Source organism: Emys orbicularis, chromosome 3 (genome assembly GCF_028017835.1).
Source record: "Emys orbicularis isolate rEmyOrb1 chromosome 3, rEmyOrb1.hap1, whole genome shotgun sequence".
NCBI lineage: Eukaryota > Metazoa > Chordata > Testudines > Emydidae > Emys > Emys orbicularis.
This window is the reverse complement of record NC_088685.1, coordinates 149,734,096-149,756,046: the sequence shown is the minus strand read 5'-3', so window position 1 is coordinate 149,756,046 and position 21,951 is coordinate 149,734,096. Positions and strand designations below refer to the sequence as shown.

At 40.4% G+C, this 21,951-nt stretch overlaps 1 protein-coding gene across 1 annotated transcript in view; it reads right to left on the bottom strand.

Annotated features, from left to right (window-relative positions):
- TTC27 (tetratricopeptide repeat domain 27) overlaps positions 1-21,951 on the bottom strand; it is a 170,756-nt gene that overhangs the window by 95,755 nt on the left and 53,050 nt on the right. Inside the window, exon 9 of the mRNA XM_065401810.1 lies at positions 9,385-9,451. Within this exon, the coding sequence (XP_065257882.1) occupies positions 9,385-9,451 (67 nt within the window). The remainder of the gene's footprint in view (positions 1-9,384; positions 9,452-21,951) is intronic.

Sequence of the window (21,951 nt, the reverse complement as noted above, 5' to 3'; positions counted from 1 at the left end):
TTCACTCCTTTCCCTAGTGCCCCTTAGAGAAGAGGAAAAAAGAGAGTAGAATGGCCTTGAAATCATTTACCCTCTTACATTTGTTGGCACTAGTTCAGTTCTGCTGTGAGAAAGTTTTTGCAGTGTTATAATCTTGTAACTGACAGAATCTATCATTTTTGAAAATGCTGCTCAGAAGATAAGGTGAAAAAGACTTTATGGAGCCACAAAAGTTCCAACAGGAGAGCATTCTTAATGAGAATCTCAGTATTTTTTCTGGTTATAAAAAAAATATAAATATACTTCACCCCTTTTCTCAGCAGATACAAAATGAACTGTTTTTATTTAAGCTATAGAAGCAGTTTTTATAAACCAAATTGCCATGTTACTTTTGCAGAGATATTACTAATAATTTGACATTGAAAATGTCATGTGCCTTGATCAGTCCCTAGTTCTCCTATAATATCCCAAATGAAATATAGAGGTTGAGAAGAACAAAGGGGAAAAAATGCATACAATTAAAGGGAGAAAAATGTCAATGCATATACATTTAATAAAACGTGCACTAAAATGTATTGCTTGATTTAAAAAGGGGCTAAGCATCTTTGGATCCTACTGACTTCAGTGGATGCCCACCTCCTTTGAAAAATCAGGCCAACCTCAAGATCAAATTCCATAATAAAAATAGTCTTATGGAATTATGGATCAGCACAGTGGAAAACCAAGGAACAGGAAGAATGGCTAGCATTACCATTTGGTCCATTTTTGGTTCCTTTGGTTTGGACAGGTCCCCTCTCAATCATACCTTGTTTTTTCAATCTGTTTCATCTGATTTTTCTAACTTATGCCTATATTTTCCTTGGCAAGAGAAGGTTGAATGTTCAACTTTTGTAGTCAGATCAACACGAACAGAACAGTAAGGCAGATAACTATTATGTAAGATTTGTTCTCCCTTTAAATGGTAAGAAAAAGATCTCTCGCAGATTGGAAATGTCTGAAGGGAGACAACAGCCAATCTTCCCTGCCCAATTTTATGCATCATAATAAAGGCACCAAGCTGTTCCACTCTCCATAAATCACAGAAATCTTAAAAGTATAGTGAACCAATGCAGTACACCTTTTCTTGTCCCCTCTTCTCCTCCTCATCGCTCCACAGGCAAATCAAGATGGGATAGAGAATGAAATCAAGAAAAGGTGGGGAGCACATAGTGACAGTTTCCGCTGCACCATTTGTGTTTGCTCTCCCTCCCCACTATTGTGTTCCTAGTACCACTATTGAAGCTAGAGTCCTTTGATCATTGAATGCCAGGAGTACAAAGAATGAACACTCCTCCCTGTGCTGCTCTAACCCATACCCCTGGCCTGAGATCTAAAGGATCTCATAGCACTGAACTGGTGTGGCAAAGCCCTGCCCTACCCTGCCCCCAGCACCTCCCTTTTCCACGGAAATGTCTTTATCATCATTTCTGAACAGAATCCATGGAACTGGGGAGGGGACTATGTCAACAAAGACTGAGAAGAACCTAGAATTTAACGAAATGAAGCCATAACTACAGTCTGTTACAGAAACCAAGAGAAGTACTATAATACTACTTTACATTCCAGTAATAGTAAAGAACTTTCCTGCCTTACAGGTCACTGTATACACACAAGCCATATTTAATAGATATTTTAATGTTACATTTTTAACAAATTCTAATTTTCAAAATATTCTGAAGTCTCATGTACAGTTATCTTGTTCATTCATTCCTCTCAAACATACTGTAGTGAATGCATTAACCAGATCAAAGAAATTCAGAGTAAACAAATGAAATGAGCAAAAATTTAACAGAGGAAGGGCATTTTGGTTTTTAAGGACTCACTTTTGTTGATTCACAAAAATGAATTTTACGCCAATGCAAATATTAAGGGCACAAACATGAGGCGGTCTATTTACATATTTGTGAACTTGTAGGGGAAAAAATACTGCCCAATATCACACCAAACCAATAACTGTTACAACTGTAATGTCTTAGCCTTAAACTAAGAAAATCCATTGACAACAGAGAAAGGGTAACTTGGTATACATTTTTTGGGATTTTAAATCTTTGTGGAGTTGGGGGTACTCAAACAATACAAAATCAGTATCTGGCAAGGTTCTGAATTAGCTTCCCCTTTGTTTTCTTGCCCTATCTATTTTCCACTTTCTACATAAAAGCTCTAAGAAACAAATGCTAATTCTGAAGAGATGATAATGACAGAGAAGTGTAAGTAGCACCAAAGAGAGGTGACAGCACATTTGTTGTCATCATTCTTTGTATTTTTTCCCTTTTGAAAATTACTGGTTTTTATGTGCTATTCAACAAGACAACACAAAAGGTCTGAAAAAACGATACATGCCTAACTATGAGCAGGGACTCTACTTGATTGTGCAATGTTTAGCACAATGGGGCCCTAATTCCTCTTTGGGTTCCCCATGTGCTATCACAATAGAAATAAGATAAAATCATCCTTTAAAGAAAAGTGTTTCCTTAAATCCTTAAACACACAGGAAAAATATGGAATCACTATTTTAGCCGCACCTAAATCCAAATACTCATTTTGTGATTACTATAATTTGTACAGGAGCCAAAACGTTTAACATGAAGATATCTAGTTAACAATTTAATCACAAGAATGTGATAGCTCCAAAAATGGCTACACTAGAAAAGAGTTAATAATTTTAGTGTCCAATCTGGTACTTTTGTAAAAATCTTGAAGATTACTGTATAGCTGCGCACAGCACAAGGCTATTAAATTCAAAGATAAGAGTCCTACGTACACCCAAAATGTAATTCAAATCAAAGTTAATTTACTATGTATATGTGATTCTTTAATTTCAGCTATAAATTACTCTATAAAGAAGACAAGCTATTAAAATATTTGTGTATGTGATGTTCGATTAATGGGTTTGAGCAAAAAAATCTATACACTAAATCTAGATTGCCCTACTCAGATGTAGGCCCATTACAGTCAATGAGATTATGGACACAAACAGGATTTGACCCAAAAATAATGCTTCAATAGTATTAACAGTACTTATTAATTAATGATCAGTACTGTTAGGGCAATACCAAAACTCCCTATCAAGTTCAATCATGTCTTTCAACTACAGTATTCTTCTTGTAGCATGATTCATGTCCCCACTGTAGCTCTCAATATTTTTAGGACTACAATCGACATCGATACAAAATTTCAATTAAGGACCTGAACCTGATAGATACTGAGATCTTCAACTCAAATAGACTTCACTCAGTGTTCAGGGCACTCTGCACCTTCCAAGAGGTGCTGGGTACCTGGCAGAATCAGGCCATTAGTGTGATCTTATTTTGTTAATGTCCCCTACTGTACTACCTTTATTTTAACTATGATTTAACTACATCCATTAAAAGGGAACTGCAGGCCACAAGTACTTCTTCTGATTAAAGGTGCCCACAGTAAAGGGGTCTCATGATGATCCACTGCCTTATTAAAGTGATTTAAGATTTCTGATGTTTCCTAAGATATCTTGAAAGGCATTCCTTTTTCCAGGAAAGACACATTTCAGCAGATATCAGATGAACGTATGACAACCATCTAACCAGCCTGCAGATTTAGGAATCCATATGTAGGCTGAAAAGATGCCTGCTCACACATACACACAGCAGTTTAAATAATGCTAGAGGAACCAAGGGCAGCATTATTATATGGCTTTTTTGCCCAATTTCATTGTATAGTTATTGTTTATATGCTTAAGAAGGTGCTTTGAACTAGCTTAAAAGAATTGCAACTGATTACTTTACAGGAAAACAACTGATGAGCAAATAAGCACATGCAGTGCCCTTTAAACGTCTTCATTAATAGATGCTTTAGGAGCCCTTGATGCACCAACTCTCCCCATCTTTTTTTTTTTTTTTTTTTAAACCCACGTAAGGTCAGAAGATGTAATTTGGCTTGCCTAGTCTTCAGGTTATGATGGGACTCATTCTCTCAGCTGCAGGGTAGGTCAGAGATTTTACTTGGGATTCTTCCACAAGATCCTTTCCTAACTACATACAATTTCAGGTTAAAGCATAAACCTAAGAGAGAGCCTTTGTTGATACAAAGCACAATATGAAGGCTAGAGTCTAATTTGTGCCTTTTGATTCCAGGCAAGATTTAGGATTGTGTGGTTACAAGCCACACATATTTTTACTTGGATTTACGATGTTACAATAAGTAGGCATGGATCAACTGGCTCAAAAGATGAAATGAAGGAAAGAAGATTTGGATTAGGGTCACTGTGCGCAGTTAACTATGTGGTCCTAGGCAAGTGCTTCAAAGTGTTTTATTCTAGGAACATAAGAATGACCATACTGGGTCAGACCAAAGGTCCATCCAGCCCAGTATCCTGTCTATCGACAGTGGCCAATGCCAGGTGCCCCAGAGAGAGTGAACCTAACAGGTAATGATCAAGTGATCTCACTCCAGCCATCCATCTCCACCCTCTGACAAACAGAGGGTAGGGACACTAATACTGAGAAGGGAGTACAAGTAAAAACCACCATGATTTTTTAATAGTTGGCCACTAGATGGCATGATAATGCTATTCTATTTTTTTTTCTCTCTATGAAGAATTCACCCAAAAGATGGGCCTCTGCCACTTCACAAATATCAGTTAGTATGATTTCCTAAGCAATATCACATGAGCGATCATAAGACAGTTTACTTTTACTGCATAGCCCACATGCTATGTCGGTTTAATGTCTCCTGTTTTAACACCTGAGCAGAAGTATTTATATTCTTGAAGAGAAAGTTTAAAAGGTAGGTGTAAGTCCAAACTTTGGTCATTTATAAGTACATATCTTACATGTGAGGGCAGTCCTGTTAAAATGTAGGTGAATCATTTGCAAACAGTGCAGAGGTTGAGAAGTTTGCATATGATGTTTGAACAATTCTGAAGAACAAGCTAGCAAAGATCAGTCTGCTCTTGGATAATTCACAAACCAATAAAAGGGCTAAAGTTATCAAATTCTTCACGGTTTATAGCTCTATTTGTACCTGTGTGATGGGACACAGGGCTCTGGGTTGCAGCACTTGAAAAGGGTCTAGGTTTGAGGTATCAAATCTCTCTCTGAATACAGGTATCCAGCTGATGATCAGATCTTAATATGAAAAAGTTCCAAAAATGCAAGTCAGCAAGATTTAAACCTTGTTAAATTGTTAAACCTAATGGTTCAGGCTACATTTCTGGAATATCTATAATTTCGAGAGTAAGACTGTGTGAGTATCTTAAAAAATCCATGGCAGATTACAAATTGCAGGTATCTTTTGTTCCTCAGCACTGCAATCATAGTGTGTTGTTCTAGAAAGATACCTGCCACCTGAGGAAATAGATTAGGATTAAGTACTGAGGGTAAAATCCTGACCTCACTGAAGACGGTGACAAAACTCCCATTGACTTTAATAGGGCCAGGATTTTGCCCTGTAAATTTACAGTTAATAATGATTAAGGACAAAGGTTAACTACACTGAACCCTTTCCAATCTTTATACTAGAAACAAGAAATCAGACCTATGAAATACAATAGTAATATTTCTGCAACAGATATAAATTTAACATCAGTTGGCCAGCCTTGAAGTGGTGATGGATGTCAGTATTGTATTAACGTCGAGTCTGTTTTAATCTTTTGCACTTCTTTAATGCTTTCCTTGAGAATCTTAAAGCATTTTACAAACATTCAAGTAAGTTTTGTATCTTCACTGAAAGACTTTTACAGATGGCTAACCAAGCAGAGTGACTTGCTTTGAAGGTCATACAGCAAGTCAGCAGCACTGGAAATAATTTTTCTCCTTGGCTTGCCGAGCTCCATATGACAACATAATATGTATAGGTGCTTGTAAGCAAATGGTTCAGGAAGCTGAGTGAATCACTATATAAATTACTCACATTTGTTTACGTAAGCTTTTCAGCCTTGTACTAGCAGATGATTTAAAATTAGCATTGCTGTGATAGATAAATTAAGCCCAGTGATGTACAAGTATTTTTTAGTTTACACACTGACAGCTGCTGTTTGGGTTTGAATTAATACTTTTAAAGAGGGGGGGAGTTTGAAAAAGAGGTGGGAAGGAGAAAGGTGAATGGTGAAATAAGGGGAATGGAGAAAGAGTTAAGGTATGAGGGAAGAGAAGAGAGAATGAGGCTTTACAAGATAATTCCAGAATGAAGGAATAAAAATATTTGAAGAAACGTTAAATAGGGACAAAAAATACGGGAGCGGAGGGAGAATATTAAAACACAATCAGAATAGAAAAGAGAATTAATGAATTTAGAGAAAAATATGTTTAAACTTAGAAACATTAGCCTTAAGATTTTCTTTGCAACCATACTGTACATGAACAGAACGATGCAGCATTGTCTTCTTGAGTCTGCAGACAGCTCCATCTCCTCTCCTCTGTTCATGACTGAGGGAATTTTAAAAGATTCTGGTCAGTTTCACGGCTGCTATCTAGAATCTTTGGGCAGCAATGAAACTACAGTATCAAGAATGTCAATATCATGCTGCTGTTGAGGACAGATATGAGCACCACAGTGGTAGACTCTAAAGCTATACTAGGAGGAAGACAACCCAAAGAGCGAGTCTGGGGTGACCAGAGAGTAGTTGTGACCTCTTCACCACACTCCTTTACAGTAACTCAGGGTATGTCTACACCTCAATAAAACAACTGGGACTGGCCTGTATTAGCTGACTTAGGCTCAGGCTGCAGGGCTATAAAAATTGCATTGTAGACATTTGGGCTAGCGCTGGAGCTCTGTGACCTTGTGAGATGGGAGGGTCCCAGAAATTCTTTTCCCACCCTGATCTTGCAAGATGCTCCTATCAGACCAGAAAAGAAGATGTAACTAGACATCACCATCACCTTTATGGCTGTGTTCCTGAATAACTCTTGATTCACAGGGATGTCAGTTTCCTCCAACCTATTTTCTAGCAGTGTCCTTTTACCTTCTAATAAGATTAACCTTCACTGCAGAATTAACTTGAGTTATCTACACTGAAGTTAGTTTAGTTCAAGTGACAGTGGTCATGCTGAGAAAAGGGAGAAAAGGTGCAGGAGTTGCACTGTATGTAAGAGAGCAGTGTGATTGCTCAGGGCTCCAGTATGAAAATGGAGAAAACCCAAAGACTCTGAACAGGCTTAAGTTTAGAGGCGAGATCAACAAGGGTGATGTCATGGTGGACATCTGCTATAGACCACCAGACCAGGAGGATGAGGTAGACGAGGCTTTCTTTGGTCAACTAACAGAAGTTTCCAGATCACAGGCCCTGGTTCTCATGGAGGACTTCAATCACCCTGACATCTGCTGGGAGAGCAATACAGCGGTGCACAGACAATCCATGAAGTTTTTGGAGAGCGTTGGGGACAACTTCCTGATGCAAGTGCTGGAGGAACCAACTAGAGGCCACGCTCCTCTTGACCTGCTGCTCACAAGCAGGGAAGAATTGGTAAGGGAAGTAGAAGTGTGTGGCAACCTTGGCAGCAGTGACCATGAAATGGTTGATTTCAGGATCCTGACAAAAGGAAGAAAGGAGAGCAGTAGAATACGGACCCTGGACTTCAGAAAAGCAGACTTTGACTCCCTCAGGGAACTAATGGGCAGGATCCCCTGGAAGGCTAATATGAGGAGGAAAGGAGTCCAGGAGAGCTGGCTGTATTTTAAAGAAGACTTATTGAGGGTACAGGAACAAACCATCCCGATGTGCAGAAAGGATAGTAAATATGGCAGGCGACCAGCTTGGCTTAACAGAGAAATCTTCGGTGAGCTTAAACACAAAAAGGAAGCTTACAAGAAGTGGAAACTTGGACAGATGACTAGGGAGAAGTATAAAAATATTGTTTGAGCATGCAGCGGTGTAATCAGGAAGGTCAAAGCATAACTGGAGTTGCAGCTAGCAAGGGATATGAAGGGTAACAAGAAGCGTTTCTACAGGTATGTTAGCAATAAGAAGGTGGTCAGGGAAAATGTGGGACCCTTACTGAATGGGGGAGGCAACCTAGTGACAGATGATGTGCAAAAAGCTGAAGTACTCAATGCTTTTTTTGCCTCCGTCTTCACAGACAAGGTCAGCTCCCGACGGCTGCACTGGGCAGCACAGGAGGTGAGCAGTCCTCAGTGGTGAAATAACAGGTTACGGACTATTTAGAAAAGCTGGACATGCACAAGTCCATGGGTCTGGAATTAATGCATCCGAGGGTGCTGAGGGAGTTGGCTGATGTGATTGCAGAGTCATTGGCAATTATCTTTGAAAACTTGTGGCAATCGAAGGAGGTCCAGGACAATTGGAAAAAGGCAAATATAGTACCCATCTTTAAAAAAGGGAAGAAGGAGAATCCGGGGAACTACAGACCGGTCAGCTTCTGCCACTCCCAATTCAGATCTGTTAACACTCCCACATTGGTTAGCAAGTTCCATATAATCCTCCTTTGATTTTTTTTCCTCTTTCTCCAACAACAATGCTTCAATTAACAGGCATTTAGGCCACTCACTGACGCACTTATTCTTGAACTACTGGACAACTATTGATTAATAAATTTTCACAATACTATTATAATTCTGAATATTTCAATAAAGTCTCCCCACCCACCACAAATTTCTGTTCTTCATGACAGACTTAGAAATGTTGATGAACCTTGACAATGGAACACAGAACGAGTTCATAGAGTATTAATGCTAAAACCTGGATTTAGTGGGCCACTCCTAAAGCACACTACAAAATCCTTCACTTTCAGAATAAGTCAAATATAACAGATAGAAACCATGCTAAAGAAATGTGTAAACTATACACATTTAGCTTTCAATGACTTCAGTTCAGTTGACTCCCAAAAAAGAATATGTATGCTCCTGTGTTTAAGGCTTTGCAAGGATCAGAATACTGTTTCTGACTGCACTATTCTATTTAATTTACAAAAGACTCTTGAGAATTAGATGCTACAAGGTAGAGAAGTACTTTCAGCACTAAATCAGTGTGAAGAATTTGTTGTAAGGGCCTGACCTGTACCATTACATTTCAACTCCCAATAGGGAATCAGAATCTAAAATAGTCAGAAATTCTCTCATTAAATGTTTGTAAAAGACATTGAAATGAAAATAGTATTTGGGGTTTTTTAAATGTAAACGTTATAGTGCAGAGCTGGTGAAGCAAACAAGGCTGAATTTCAGCATTGATTTGAGAGAGAGAGAGAGAGAGAGAGACAGACAGACAGACAGAATGTGCTTTTTCATAATTATGGAAGCAACAGACCAAAACCAGATTAGATCTTATTCATAAACAATTTCACCAAAATAGTTGATGGGTCACAGCTTAGTACTTCACTTAAAGAAGTCGAAGGAAGATATAAATATAGTAAAAAACAGAGATAAGTTACTTACCGATGTAAATGCTAAAAGCTCCTCTTCAGTTAGCTTGTGTATTGGGTTGTTCTTTTGGAAATCTATGCTGTAAAACAAGAATTATTTTGAGTATACACAAAATAATTTCAGTTCAATCAATACAATCTTTATATATAAAGCATGCTGCTCAAATTTGCAAAAAGCTAAAAACATCTTTTAGAAAACAATGTTATGAATAAAAAATGTTTTATGATGTGTGTGCAACAGAGGGTTTGGGCCTTTGTCCATAAGTCACAGGTAATTGAAAACAAAAAACAAACAAACAAACAAAACCCACAAACATTTGGGTATGCTACATCCTGTCAAGGAGGTTTTCGAAAGATGGTACCCAAGATAGGTTGTTAAAGGCCCTTCAAAGTGGCATTAAATCATTGTTTTCTCTTCCTTAGTGCCATCTTCTAGAGGGTGGAGAGCAAAACTGTTTTATGAACTTCTATTATAGCTCTTTGCCTTCAGAAAACTGGGACAACTAGAGGAAGGATTTAATAAGCGTGTTAAGGGGGACACAGAAAGAGAAGCACAGTGGTCAGAGAAAGGGATTAGTTTCAAGGGATGTTATGCGTTTAGTTTTCTTTTTTATCCACTCTCTCTCTGTAAACAAGCCGAGATACCTTATCTAGTTTAAGATTATAAGCAGTGTAAATTGAGATACATTAAGCCAGTATTTTAAATCCATTTTCTGTCTTTCCAGAAACTTGTTTATGTTAGGATTACTGATCAGTGGGTAATTGGACACAATCTTCTCCAAAGAGAAAAAACTCCATAACCTTTAAGGAGAAGTACTAAAAGGTAAAATTTCTGGAACGTGCAACCTCCTTTCAATCTGTCAAGGAGCACTGACAGAGGGCTCCTCTCCCAGTAAGCTGCCAGCAGGCTGTAGTGAGCAAACACAAGGGAAAAGCCAAAAAGAGCAGAAGATGAGAGATGGCAAGGATATTAATCACAGTAGGATGTATCTGTAAAGCCAAAAAAGGAAATGGGTACACAACTGCAAATAATTGGATATTTCTTACACAAACAAATCAAAATAGCTCACCAAATCCCATAATGGACTACAAGTGATATATGAAGTCCATCAAATGGTACAAAAGGGGACAACAGGGTTATAATTCCAGCCCCATGTGAAACACTAAATTATATTAAGGCCTAAATCACACTATAAACAAATAATGATCACCATTGAAACTTTATAATTGCTTTTTCCAAGTATCTGACATTGCAAAATATAAAGAATACAGTGGTAATGTTCTTCAGGTAAAGTTGCAAAGATTCTCATGGGAGCCATGGAACATGAAAAGTGATTATGCTCTTTAATTCTATACCCTTCAAATGGGAGAAATTTTGTGTCTCAAATCTAATTATCCTCCAACTTTAATAATAATTATACTTTGTGCATATATTGTACAGTTACATTATAGATATAATATGCAACTATGTAGTTAGAGATTGTCACCATTCATAAGCACAATGGACACAGTTAAAGTTGCATATTAATCAGAACATTTTCGTTTCCCGAATTTTGTCCATTTATATTTTTCAACCTTATGTTTCCTTAATATCACAGCAGAACATAATTTCAATACAGAATGTACTCCCTCATTGAGGTCTATCTATAGAGAAAGTTTAACTTGAAAATTTTATATAGTATTGTACCTAATATCTACATTTTGTTTTCTTTGCTCTCACCACACTGAACATCCTCCTAATCCACCAAAACTACCTAATTCTGAGTTGGGAAGGAATTTTCATGGATCATGGGATTTTAATAATCCCATTTAAAAAAAATTATTGAATACCTCCGGAGTAACAAATATAATATGTATACAGCACCTGAGAAGCATACCATAGGTTTTGCAGAACAAAGGAAAGAGATACCTTGTCCAAGGAACTTTATCTAGCTCTACATTTGACTCAAGAACTCAGTGACAGATTAAAAAGATGATGGGGGCTCAGAGAGGTCACAGTAGGGAAAAAGGAGGATGAGAAATACAATCATTTTTATTTGTATTCCAATAGTGCCTAAACGCCTCATCATTCTAGGTGCTGGACAAACAGATACTCATTTCCTCTGCCTCAAAGAGTTTACAGTCTAAGTGAGCAAGACAGAAAAAAAAGTAATGTTGGATATGTCTACGTTTGGAGCTGGTGGTAATTCCTAGGTCAAGGAAATATACTCACACCAGCTCTCATCAAGCTAGCACACTAAAAATAGAGTGTAGCTACAGCAACGTGAGGGGCTATCGGCTCCAAGTACATGCCTTGAGGCTCGGATGTGTACATCCTTGGGGCAGCTAGCCTATCCTGCTGCTTGTACAGACATGGCCAACTCTATTTGGCTCCCTTCTTTGAAGCAAGTTCATACACTTTTACTGAAACTTTTCAAATAACGTCAATATGAGGCAAAGACAAAGCATGAAAAGTTTCAGTCTGGATAGTTAAAGTTTCTCAAAGTTACAAGCAGCAAGCGGTTATAATAGAAAGTGTGAAGTATTCTTACTACAAGAGTTGCTATCTCTCTTCCAATATTTTACTGTCTTATTGGTTCATTTTTTTTTGGTTGAAGTAGTAACATTAAAATATGAAGTGTAAACTATCTAGTAAAGCATGTAAAGGGATACCAGTCTTCAAGCTAAAGATAAAACACTCAAAACTACTGTAACCAAGGGAATAATACAATATATTTTTAACAATTATTAAAGCGTTTGTATATTAGCTATTACACGTATGTGGCTTAATTCAACCTACTTCCATACTTCAATAACAAACATCCCTTTCCTCTTACCACCTGAAGATGTATTTGTTTCTTTAAAATGATACCGATGCTTCATGGAAACCTTTGGAGAACACTGTATTTGGAAACAATTCTGCCTTTGTGTCACAGTCTGTTTTTTCCTTCCTTTAAAAAAAATTACCACGGCAGTTTTCATGAAAACAGAAACTTGATAACTTAAGAGTTTCTCTGCTTCAGCTGCTTCTTCCCTTGCCTGAAATCAGCTGTTAAGGGGAACATTACAGTCATCTCCACTGCAACCAACAATGGTGTCACAAATAGGACTGTGACTTTATGTATGGAATACAGGAGCAGATGGTCAATTTTCTATTTCTACTGAAAATATGCCCAACCTCCCCAAAAATAGATAAAAATCAGAAAAAGTCTCTTAACCATAATTATTTTAGATGAATTAACAGCAGATCTAGAAAAATAAGGGCAAGCACAGAAGAGTTCAAATTTTGATAAAATTGAACCTTCCTGGTTCCACATCTGCACGCAACACAAAGTACAAAAACTATTAATCCAAATGTGCAGTTCCCTTTTCATCCCAAGAAAATGTATTTGCATGACAAATGTACTTTTTAAAGAATAAAAAGCAACCTGCAATTCATAAAGAATGACTGCAGTGAATAACAGGCTAAAAAAAGGAATACAAGAAAGTGTCCTATCTTGCAGGGCACTCAAAAAGAAACCAACCAAAAGGATGAAGGGATTGCTGTAATTGATAAATACTCCTCTGTCTGTACATCTTGGCCAAACAATTAAGAGGGGCTATAATAGTGTCTCAGTAGATGTGCAATACAAACAACAGAGACCAGGCATCAAGGGTGGTCCAATGAAGTAGAAGTAGAAATAAGAGGACAAAATTAATAAAATTATGCAGATACCAGGAAAAAATACCCTTAGAATGGGGTATATAATGCTGCAGGAAAATGTTCCCAGGTAAGTAGTGGAAGCTTCATTGCTCAAGTCATTTGAAGCCAAATTAAACAACAGAGAATATATGTTTAAACAGAAATCTGCAATTGCAGGGAGATGGACAAGATGATTCATTTAGTCTTGCAGAGCTATAATTTCTATGATAGACACTTCAGATTCATGAACAATTCATGACCATTGAGATTCATTATGTAAGTAGTTCTGAATGGCAAGAAGATGATTTCCTGAATGGACTCTCTTAACACAGCTGTGGTTACTGGTGTACAGCAATGTATTTTAGAATTTAAAAAAATATATTACAAACTGACCATGGCAAGATCATTTTAATGTCTGGCACCACTTTCTAACTGGCTTGTTCTCAAAAATGTATACTTATGAGCTGTATTTAAAGTTGGGTCATATTGCCAACAAATATGTATTCGTGCTCTTCACCACCTTTAAACACTGCCCACCTATAAACAGAAATTTTATTGCATGACTTTTACTCTTCAGCTATGTCTACACTGCACTTTTGTTGCTAAAACTTTTGTCACTTGAGGGTGTCACCCCCCATGACCAACAAAAGTTTTACCAACGAAAAGCACTGGTGTGGATAGCGCTGTGTCGGCAGTAGATGCGCTCCCAACAACAAAGCTACCGCACCTCATTGGGAGATCTCTCCTGCCAACAAAGAGCGGCTACACTGCATACCTTTCAGAAACTGTGCAGTGTAGACATAGCCTTATACTAAAATAACTAGTACAAGGTTTGGACTTCCAAAGTCACTTGTGCACATGTAACCCACACACCTTCTGGGTGTGGTGTTCTGTCCCATCTAGTGGCACTGAGACCACTTAGAGAGAGAGAGAAAATGAGTCTGCTCTACAGCCTGAGCTAACAGGCAGTTGGCTTTTAGCTCACGTGGTAGAGGCTCATGCACTGAAATCCCAGGTTTGATCCTGCCCGCTGCCGACCGGGGTCTGTCAGCATTACAAGTGGGGGCTCGTCCAGGATTTCAACTGGGAAGTCTCTGAAGCTCGGGACGCGCTTCCTCAGCTAGGGGAAGTATGTAACCCACACATCTTCTGGGTGTGGTGTTCTGTCCCATCTAGTGGCACCGAGACCACTGAAAGAGAGATATTATGAGTCCGCTCTACAGCCTTAGCTAACAGTCAGTAGGCTTTTAGCTAAGGCTGTAGAGCAAACTCATTAATCTCTCTCTAAGTCAGGGGTCTCAAAGTCCCAGCCCGCGGGCCATCTGCGGCCCGAGAACCATCCCACTGCGGCCCACAGAGGAGAGATGCATGCAGCCACCCCCCTGGGTCTGTCTGTTACAGGCGCCGCCCCCTGCAGCTCCCATTGGCTGCAGGAGAGGGACAGAGATACCATCACTAGTCGCCGGGCAGAGTCAGCCATGGAGGCAGCGTCATTTTTCCCCACAAATATAAATAAGTCAAAATGCCAAACACAACTGTCTGATGTACACCTTGCTGCAATCCTGAAGGTTTCAACTGCTCAGTCACTGGAGCCAATCATCAACAAACTGACAGAACTGAAGCGTTGCCAGGTGTCTGGCAAACATGAAAAACTCTCTGGCAGGCGAAGAATTGTATAAAGTTGTATGACAGTTTTATTATTTCTAAGAAATTCAAAATAAAAAATACATGTTATCTTTTCTGAACACCATCTTCAGTGACATTATTGGCTTGCTGGGATGATTTGAGGACTGGCACTTGCCCTAAGGTAAATTGAGTTTGAGACCCCTTCTCTAAGTGGTCTCGGTGCTACTAGATGGGACAGAACCCCACACCCTGAAGGTGTGTGGGTTACACATAGTACTCCACAGCTTGGAAGAGAAAGTACTTTCCTAGTCACCAGCAATAAATTGGAAATCTGATGAGCACAGGCTTGCAAGGATACAGTACGCCTTCAGCCCACAGTTCTTCTCAAACAACAGAGTTTAACTCTCACAAATCACCTTGTTTGATATGCACATTAGGTGAGGTGAAACAGACTCTTTTTGGAAATTTCATTCTACAATGCCTGCAAATCCTCCCCTGTTACTGAAGAAACTATGAGGGAGGGAACGGTGAAAGAAGAAATCAATTATTTATCGCCTCTCTTTCTCTTCTTCTGCCATTTCCCCACACAGAACACACAAAGCAGTGAAGGTCCTAGCCTGCATCTGCCATTCTTGCAAATAGGGCTTCCCCAACAGGAGCAATAGAATACAACATTCAAAAAAGGGTCAATTTCACTAATGATGCTATAGCAGCAGTAAAAATCCAGGAGATCAGACCACTAGGAGATCTGGGAGAAAGAAAGAATCCCCTTCCCTTCCAGCATTTCTGTGTTGGAGTTGGGTGAGCACTCCAAAATTATCAGACACTTATAAGCTTAGTTCAATTAATACAATAGTAACGGACCCTTAAGGAGAAGCTCATTGGTGGAAACCCTAACATACCAGCCAGTGTGCCAAGTGGAAGGGGCAGCGTACTGGGCTTATTAGTGTGCTACCCCATAATATCTATGAAGTTCCCTCCTTTTTGTATTAACCTCTGATTATTTTGTTATCTTATAAATTTTTCAAGCATAGATACTGGCATTGTGTGTTTCAACAGTGCAGTTTCTATGGGATGTGGTGTTGGCTTATAAATAGAGAAACTTCATTACAAGAGGTGTCTTTTATATATCACTATAGATACGGATTGATAAATATTTCCATGACCCTCATGATTTTTAAGTTACCTGAAAAAGTATTAAATTAGAAAGTAAAAGAGGTTCTCTTTTTCATGGGTGCAACATTGGCTTGGAAACCCTACCAGAGATGCCGGTATTCTTTAGAAGTGGCCTGTCTTGAATCAAGCCAGACAATCTAAGGCATGTGGGTCTGGGTGCAATACTGGCTCCTGCGGAAGGTGGTGATGGCACTAGGGTAGGGGATTCTTATTGCCAGATTATCCACCAGTCCGCCTGCTATGCCTCCCCTTGGCAGTCTTGGTCATTAAGAAAATGTTGACCTGACCTATGGGTTTGTCTTTTTACAACAGGCATCACGGAATCAGAATTTTTAGCACCCTATATATAAAATAAACATACGCAGCCCCATTAGATAACTTCCCATGCTTAAAATTCTAACTGTAAGTCTGGTAATACCCAGACTTACAGAAGAACAAATTTACATGTAAGGACAAACTTGTATTATCATACACAGGCACCACAATAGTCTGGAAAACACTATCAGCAGTCCAGAATCCAGAAAAGGGAAGGGAGGAAGAGAGCATCTGAAACATAGGCATCAAAGAAAAAAAGGTAGACTGCAGGACCCAACAAGTGAAGGCTGCATCTGAGGTAAGGAGATATATACATCACGTAATCCTCTTTGAAGGAGTGACAAGATGTCCCTGTTGCTGCTTTGCAAATTTCCTTATTAAAAGCTTCTATTTCTCTCTGCCCAAGAAGTGGAAATAGATTTTGTCAAATAAGGTCTCGAACCAGGCGGAGGAGTTTTACCAGCTTTCCTACACAATTCAACTATTGCTGCCAGATTATGGTTGCTTTAGACTAGAGGCTTAAAGTCTTTTTTTCCACCCAGTATCAGACAGAGAAAGCACTGTGTTTTCCTGAAAGACTCTGTCTTGTCCAAAAAGAGTTTAAAAGCTCTACAGACAACTAGGTGCTGCCATTTAAACTTCTTTAGGAATTAGAAGAATTGGGGCTGAACAAAGAAAGAATAAGGAGTAAGGCCTTCATTTAAAGGGTAGGGAGAAACAATTCTAGGTAAAAAATCAGCTGTTTGAAGTACCACTTGGTCTAGAAAAGAACTGCTGAAGAGACTCTCTTGACTGACAAGATAATCAAGTAATTGATTCTTCTTGCAATACCCATTAAAGTGGCTTTTTGTGGGTAAGAAAAACAATGTAGTAGCCATGTGCTCAGAGAGATGCCCTTTCAATTATCATAGAACCAAAATTCAGCTTCCAGTTGATGTTAGTATATTATAAGAGGATGAAGCTTTCCCACTGCTTTAATCAGTACAGAAACGTGAGTTTGTAATGCAAAACTTTTTCCATGTGGAAACAGAAAGTTTCTAACATGCACCCACATGGAAACTTAATATACAAATGTTCAACTCTTCAAATGAATCCATCAAAATGAAAGTGGAGACAGATTTATTAGATGCTGATTTAAATTGAGACCCATCTGCAGGAGATGAGAACCTGCCAAATAAGTTTTGAATGTGGAATCGTGCCTGGACTGAAGGAGGACATCAACCAATAGATTAGAGAAACCAAGTTTCCGAGGATGTATTCTCTATAAGATACAGGTCACAACTTCCAACCTGCCCTGATATGGACAACAGATCAGCTCCTGCATCAGTGGTCTTCAATGTGGGGTAATACTCATGGGGGACAAAGTGACATTTCCATCAGTTGTGACAACCAGGATCTGAAAGTCCAATTCAGCATTATCAGTAGGATGATGACTTTGTCCTCTACAATTTTCCTGGCCACAAGAGCTTTGTCGGAGAAAGACATAGTTGATAGTCTGATTAACTGAATGACAAGTTATCGGTCTTTTTCTCCCAAAATCTGGAACAGAAGAGGTCCAACTATTTATTACCCATTCAATGTAGTTAAATCAATCTAGTGGTATCCACCATCCCAGGGAGAATAGCTAAAATACTTTGTTGTCCAGTTCCTGCTCTCCTATGGACAAGTTTGGGTGTCTCAGTCAATCAGCCCAAATTTTGAGTTTTCCCTTAGAAGACCGAGATTGTCAGTTTCTGCATTTTTCGACCCAAAGGAGAATTTAGAGAGCTTCTTTTCTCAGCAGCAAGTCCCATCCTACTTGTTTACATAAGCTACAGTGGTGCAATTGTTGGTCTACATCATGAAAGAAGTGGCAATCATGCAGGTCACTAAGTGTCTCATAACATTGCCAACTGCCCACAGTTCCAGCAAATTGATGCTTCTTCTGCATTCCAGGGAGGACTAATTTCCCAGACAAAAAGACGGAGGGATGTGTCATGATTTTGACCATTAGACGTTTTCCCTTAATCAGGTTTCTGTATTTGTTGCACCACCTCAGGGACTGGGTTACTGCTCTGGTGAGGTAATCTGATTGCATAGGGACACTGAACCCATATTGACAGAACGGAGGCCTGGAGAGGTCTCTCATACAGGCAGGGCCACTGGATACCACGAAGGCTAGGAGCTGCAGTGCTTGCCACCTTTGTGTGAGCTAAGCAAAGTGGGTTTGCCTTTCACTGCCCAATTCAGCAGTTGTTTCAATACCACCAGGGGCATATATTAAGTTATTTTTCCTTAGATTAAAGCTTCTCTGGACATTATGCATTTTTTTTTGGAAAACGAATGCGAGAAGAAAGAGGTGGCTAGACACTATTCTGATCACCACCCTGTGCACTGTGATGACTGAAGTTGGAATCAAACTGAATAAGCAGAGGAGAGAGGCTTTAAAGTAGTTATCTTTAGCGTCAAAGAAAGTGATGTAGAGGAGAAAAAGCATGTCCACGCTGAGGCAGACCAAGCCACAGTTGGGCATTTTAAAAACTACCAAATACTGTAGTCACCCAAATGTAGACTGATTGAAAAGATAACTAAAAATCAACAAATTTAAAATGAAAGGTGCCATAGCAAAGACAAAAGAAGCCACAGAAAACTGGTTGGAGACAATGCACATAGTAACATGTCATATATAAAGGGAAAATTAAATATGCTACACCAAACTACTATCAAAGGGTTTCTCTCCTTCCTCCCCCCGCCATACTGGTGTAAGAGTACAGTAACTCCTCACTTAAAGTCGTCCCGGTTAACGTTGTTTCGTTACTGATCAATTAGGGAACATGCTCGTTTAAAGTTGTGCAATGCTCCCTTCTAACGTCGTTTGGCAGCCGCCTGCTTTGTCCACTGCTTGCAGGAAGAGCAGCCCGTTGCAGCTAGCTGCTGGGGGCTTTGAACCAAGGTGGACCGGCAGCCCCCCTATCAGCTCCCCGCTCCCCTAAGTTCCCTGTGCAGCAGCTGCCCCGCAGGCTAGCAATTGCAGCTGTCCCTCCCCCCACTGCCATGTGCTGCTCCTGCCCTCTGCCTTGGAGCTGCTCCCCGAGACTCCTGCTTGCTGTGCGGGGGGGAGGGGAGGAAGAGAAGGGCTAATGTCAGGCTGTCCCCCTCCCCCCTGCTCCTGCACCCCGCTTACCCCATCTTCCATAGAGAAGGGGGGAAACAAGACAGGGCTCAGGATGGAGGGAGCTGGCAGCAGCTGCGGTCTCAGCAAGCTGATCTAATTAACAAGGCAGTGTACTTAAAGGGGAAATGTGCATCTCTCTGTCACACACACAGGTGGGTGTCTTTGTCTGCGATGCTGTCTCCCCACCCTCCATTCCTTCTGCCTTGTAGAGTGTGAGAGTAACCCTTGAGGGTTCAGCCAATTGCTAGTTCATCATTTAGCAGTAAGGCATTCCCTGGAAAATATCTCACCCTCTGACTCCTCCACTTCAACGAAACTTCACAATCATCATCACTGTGTACCAGTATTAAATCATTTGTTTAAAACTGTGTGTGTATGTGTATGTGTATGTGTATGTGTATGTGTATATATATGTCTTTTGTCTGGTGAAAAAAAATTCCCTGGAACCTAACCCCCTCATTTACATTCATTCTTATGGGGAAATTCGATTCGCTTAACATAGTTTCACTTAAAGTCGCATTTTTCAGGAACATAACTACAATGTTAAGTGAGGAGTCACTGTACCATAAGGTAAAAAAATGAATCAGTTTGAGTTTAAACACATTAATTCCATATTGGCTCAAATATACTGCATGAGGTGTTTCTTGGATTGTTATGCAGACATCTGCTATGAGGTATTAAGACTTAAAAACATTTAATATGCTCTCAAAATTTTATTAGAGGGAAAACATTTGCAATAGTATTTTGTTTCATTACTTAAGCATTTTAACCAGTTTGAATCTAAGAATTTTTGCAGGAGGACACATTCTGTGTTCTGTGAATTCAATTGCATCCTATGTATTTGTAGTTAAATACTTCCTGAATAGCTGAAATAATATCTAACTTGCACTGATGTCCCCAAGTATTGCTGCAGACATGGGACCAGATCCTGAATTTCTCTTAGCCATGGCAAAGCTCCCATCGATTTCAATGGGATTTCCATAACCCAAAGTCTTATTTACATTCAGAAAAAAATTCATTGCTAAGAATGGGAGCCAGCAATGTATGCCATTTAAGTGGTATTGAACACTAATTACAAGAACAGACCGGAACAAAGCAAGGTCTGCATCATTTCAGAAATGATTTGGAAACTGAAAGCTAATGAAAACTGCAGATTCTTTGGGGCGCCAAACTAAGGAATCTTGAGCCTTGAGCTAGGAAATTACTCTATTAACTCCTCCCGTAACATATTATATCCTTTATCATGACAATGTGCCAAGGGCAGTCACTCAAAAGCATCACTCGTCCACCAACAATCAAAACCACACAGGAGCTGAAAGTCAAAGCCTGTGGGTTCACCCTGGAGTTGGGCAGGTACATGCTTTGCAACACAAAAGGAAGCTCACTTAAGTTTAGAGAATCCTTCCTTTCAACACGTCTGGAGAGTCTGCTGTTAACTATCAAGTTACTTGCCATCAACTCAGTACCGAGGTAATCTTTTCTATACATCACACCATCACCTTAGTGTCAAAGCATTGTTCAGTAACACACTAGCAATATGACTAACTACAGTCAGTGTACAGTAACTCCTCGCTTAATGTTGGAATTATGTTCCTGAAAAATGTGACTTTAAGCGAAACGATGTTAAGCTAATCCAATTTCCCCATAAGAATTAATGTAAATGGGGGGGGGGGGGTTGGGTTAGGTTCCAGGGAAATTTTTTTCACCAGACGAAAGACTATTTATATATATATAAACACACACACACACACACACACACAGTATAAGTTTTAAACAAACAATTTAATACTGTACACAGCAATGATGATTGTAGGGTTACCATACATCCGGTTTTTCCCGGACATGTCCGGCTTTTCGGCAATCAAGCCCCCGTCCGGGGGGAATTGCCAAAAGGCCGAACATGTCCGGGAAAATGCCGGCCGGGCACTTCCCCTCCCGGGCTCCGGCGGCGCAGGGTCCAGAGGCATGGGGGCTGCCCGAAGCCGGTAGCGCTCGGGCAGCTCGGCTCTTAAACAGAGCCGAAGAGTCAGGGGAGGAGCAGAGCCTCCGGCCGCGGCGGCTCTGCTCCTCCCCTGACTCTTCGGCTCTGTTTAAGAGTCGAGTGCTACGGGCTTCGGGCAGCCCCCATGCCTCCGGACCCTGCGCCGCCGGAGCCCGGGAGGGGAAGTGCCCGGCCGGGGGCGCAGGGTCCGGAGGCATGGGGGCTGCCCGAAGCCCGAGCGCTACCGGCTTCACGGTTTGCCGGGCAGCCTCCAGACCCTGCGCCCCCGGCTGGGCGCTTCCCCTCCCAGGCTCCAGCTGCGCTGGGGAAGCGCCGGCCGGGGGCGCAGGGTCTGGGGGCTGCCCGGCAAACTGTGAAGCCGGTAGCGCTCGGGCAGCCCTTTTCGCGTGGCTGGGAGTGGGAGGGAGCGGAGTTAGGGCGGGGTTGGGGCGGAGTTGGGGCGGGGCTGGGGTGGGAAATGGGCAGGGCCAGGGCCCCGTGGAGGGTCCTCTTTTTTTATTTGTTATATATGGTAACCCTAGATGATTGTGAAGCTTGCTTGAGGTGGTGAAGTCAGAGAGTGGAAGAGGGTGGGATATTTCCCAGGGAATGCCTTACTGCTAAATGATCTAGCACTCGGCTGAGCCCTCAAGGGTTAACACGTTGT